This window comes from Gadus morhua, chromosome 16 (genome assembly GCF_902167405.1).
Source record: "Gadus morhua chromosome 16, gadMor3.0, whole genome shotgun sequence".
NCBI lineage: Eukaryota > Metazoa > Chordata > Actinopteri > Gadiformes > Gadidae > Gadus > Gadus morhua.
Genome location: NC_044063.1, coordinates 19875007 through 19878471, shown reverse-complemented (window position 1 = coordinate 19878471; position 3465 = coordinate 19875007). Strand labels below are relative to the sequence as shown.

The 3465-nt window shown below is 38.7% G+C and overlaps 1 protein-coding gene across 1 annotated transcript; it reads right to left on the bottom strand.

Moving 5' to 3' along the window:
- Positions 1 to 271: 271 nt before the first annotated feature.
- On the bottom strand, positions 272 to 3434 carry hmgn1a (high mobility group nucleosome binding domain 1a). The gene is made up of 6 exons (XM_030381380.1): positions 3156 to 3434; positions 1897 to 1923; positions 1746 to 1772; positions 1607 to 1633; positions 1357 to 1524; positions 272 to 1265 (listed from the first exon to the last, which is right to left on the bottom strand). Exons 1-6 carry the CDS (start codon positions 3171 to 3173, stop codon positions 1188 to 1190), a joined length of 345 nt encoding a protein of 114 aa, XP_030237240.1. The 5' UTR covers positions 3174 to 3434; the 3' UTR covers positions 272 to 1187.
- Between the last annotated feature and the right edge of the window lie 31 nt (positions 3435 to 3465).

The window sequence follows — 3465 nt, the reverse complement described above, 5'->3', positions numbered from 1 at the left end:
ATTCTTCGCGAGCCCCGCGAATTCGCAAGGTCGAGTTATGGATATGACGTAATGTGATTGTGGCCGTTTTGTTATTCGGTCTGTTTTGGAGACTACGCCATTCTTTGTTTTGATGTCATTTTATTATTAAAGCAACGACCAAATTAAACCCTCACACGGCCGGTATATATGTATGTGATTTATGTATTGTAGATAATAGCTCGGTCTTTTTTAGTGTCTGGTTCGGACATTTTATATTTCTCACATACAATTTATTGGGATTTACACGTGGTATTGACACTTTTTTTTTTTTATTGTCTTCATTCCAATCAAAACAGACATAGCTACAAAAAACAGAAGGTACAAAACTAATTCTTAAACCAAAACCAAGGTGCAACTTCTCATGGGATATATAATTGCGCAATGAAGTGAAATTTGATATTCAATAGTTAAAAAAGTATACGTTTACTCAAGCATGAGTAATACTGGATTTTATGTTGGTTTCACCATGGCATATGACATTCATTGAAACACTCATTCGTGTACCATTATACTGCAATTGAAAAATAATTAAATTGTAATTCAAAATAACACTTTTACAATAGCTATACAAATGATATAACCGGTCATTGCAAAACAGAAAATGTAATTTCACAGAACCATTGCCTGAATATTTCCAGTAACAAGTTATTAAAAGGAAGAATGAACAGTTAATCTAACCAATGTATGGAAGATTAATGGATAAACAGTTTGAAGTTACAACCTCCACTTTCCCCAGTCAAGACAAACCTTTTTCTTTTTTTATAAATCCCCCAAAATATCCAAGTTACAAACGGGTCCCTCATGTAGCCTTTGGAATGTTTTAGCCAAACTCTCCTGACATCAAAATATGTATTGCTAAAAGAATGCATTTCATGCAGATTAATATAACTGGTTTATTTTTCCCCCAACAGAAGATACAAAAGAACATACATGTTCAAAAAAAACAAAACAAAAACACACTCCTCAATGAACACAATATTATCCTTTCCCAAAACCACAGAGGTAAAAATTGAAGGTACACATTTTAACATTGAAAAGAAAATCTACAATGTTACCACTAAAACCCTTACTGCCATTTCATAAAAAAATAGTTGATATAAAATTCTCTGTGTTATTTAAGAAAGGAGGTTCAGGAGCTTCAGGAGAGCTTATGAATGAGTTTAGCGTTATTCTGCTTCTTCTTCTTCTTTATCCTCAGCCTCTGCATCTTCTGCTGCTTCTTCCGTTTCCTCTGCTGGAGCCTCCTAGAGGATGAGAGAGAAGATGCCTTTTAGACCACTGCTGTTCTGCCAGACGGGAAATGTAGGGATATGTCACAGAGGTAACTCTTGGTACCTCTGCGTCCGCTTTGTCCTCCCCATTCTCGGGCGAAGCCTCTTCTGCTTCAGCTACATCCTCCTCCACCTCAACCTCCTTCTTCTTCTTCTTCTCCTCCTTCTCCTTCGCCACCTCTGGCTTGGCCTTAGTTACTGCTTTTGCCTTCTTGGCAGATGCCTTCTGTGGCTATAGGAGCAAACAGATATGCATTTAGCTTACACAAAAATACTAGCTGAGTATACGTTTAGAAGTGATCTTGACTTGTTACCTTTTCTTTAGGCTCTGGCTCTGGCTTCTAAAAACAAATTGTAATTAGTATTAAATAACAGCTGCATGAAATAGTGCATGGATATAGTGCATTGATATAATTCATTGAGATTGACAAAAAAATTGGAGGAGTTACTTACAGTCAATCTTGCAGATCGTCTCCTTGGCTAAAACAAAAAGAAAAACAACAACTTTTCTTACAACTGATTGTATACAATTCTAATCAAAATGTGTGGTTGCAAACCAAACTAAGTAAATATGATGTTATATTAGTCATAGAGCCATACTAACCTCGTTTTCAGCATCGCTAACAGCTTGCTGTGGAAAAAAAAATAAGAAAAAAACCTTAAAGACAGTAACTCACAAGCGAACAAATGTGGGCGTGTAATGTCAGGGGGATGGGCGCATCACATGCTGTTCCCGCTGCCTTATCCCCCACAGTAGCAGGTTACATAGTCTGCATTACAATATGTAAATAGCTTACTGGAGATGCATTGTTCTTATGTATACCCTTTTACAAACACCAAAATAAAATGCAGCGGAGTCCATTCAACAACGTGGTTGGTAAAATGATCCAACACCAAAAAAATAATGTTTATAAGTTTGTGAAGCCAAACTGTACTTATCGAGTAAGATACGGGACGGCTGCTCCGCCCCCACGTGGACTTTTATTAGGTTTGCTACACGATGGCACACCGCTGGCCAATGTCGACAGTAGTTTCTCGCGCCATTAACGAGACTTGTCCCATTATCTACAACCGGACATGCATTTTCGAAAGCCAGGTCGAATCGACACCAAAACGTTTAAACGCGATATTTGCAACCGACCGTACAGCTTTTACATAACCACAATAACTAAATGATTGCAATGGAACTGTGCAAATACTGTTTTCTCAGTGGTCCTTTAAATCTGTTTATGACCATTTGCTTTAAGAATGGCGCTCGACTGCCATGACGCTGAGAGAAAAGACTGTTCCCGGTGTCCATAGGGTTTCGCGAACAATCTGACTATAGGCTAAGGTTGCGCTTACGAGCACGTAGGTCATAAGTGACGATATGTATATATATATATCAAATATATGCGTGTAAATTGTCACCTAATCGGTGGTTAGGCAAGATATAGTCGAGTAATAGCAACGAACCAAATCGTCCCAGATACCCAATTACGCACACAATGTTTACAAGGGCCACACGGACATTGCTGGTGACTACAAACTCCATTGTCTAATCTCTTTATCGAGAAGACGAATAGGTTTTAGAGGCCGTACAATGTTATTTGCCCACCATCCAAAGACATAAATAAACAACATGGACGTAAATATCGCAATACGCAACTACTAGCGACGCGAACCTTATACTGCACTAAGTAAAAAGGCGCCACTTCCATATCAACAGGGCACACACCAAAGACCTGAGCGCACACCGTACTTCTTCTTAAAGCGTGCACACTGCAATATTGTAGCATGAATAAAACGGCATGCTGTTCGAAATTATCGATTGCAAAATGTATTTTTTAAATATCGGCACACAATGTATTCATTTCAACTTACTTTGCTCCTTTTTCCCATGATGGCTTTGCGCGTAAAGTCTACAGATCAAGAACAATGTAGCCTTAAGTAACTATAAATTCAGTAACAGTGAGCTATCCTACTGAGTGTGCACAATTTCCTTCACTGCATATGTTTCGTGAGAACACGCTGTAACTTCCGAACATAAATGTTCCTTCGGCACAAGAAACCAGCTTAAACCGGATTGGATCCTCTGGTATATACCAACCTTAGGGACAAGAGGGTGATCTCTCCGCCCCCTGGTCTCATTCATTGGCTTTGGTACACAGGCAACACGTTTTTAAACCAAAGC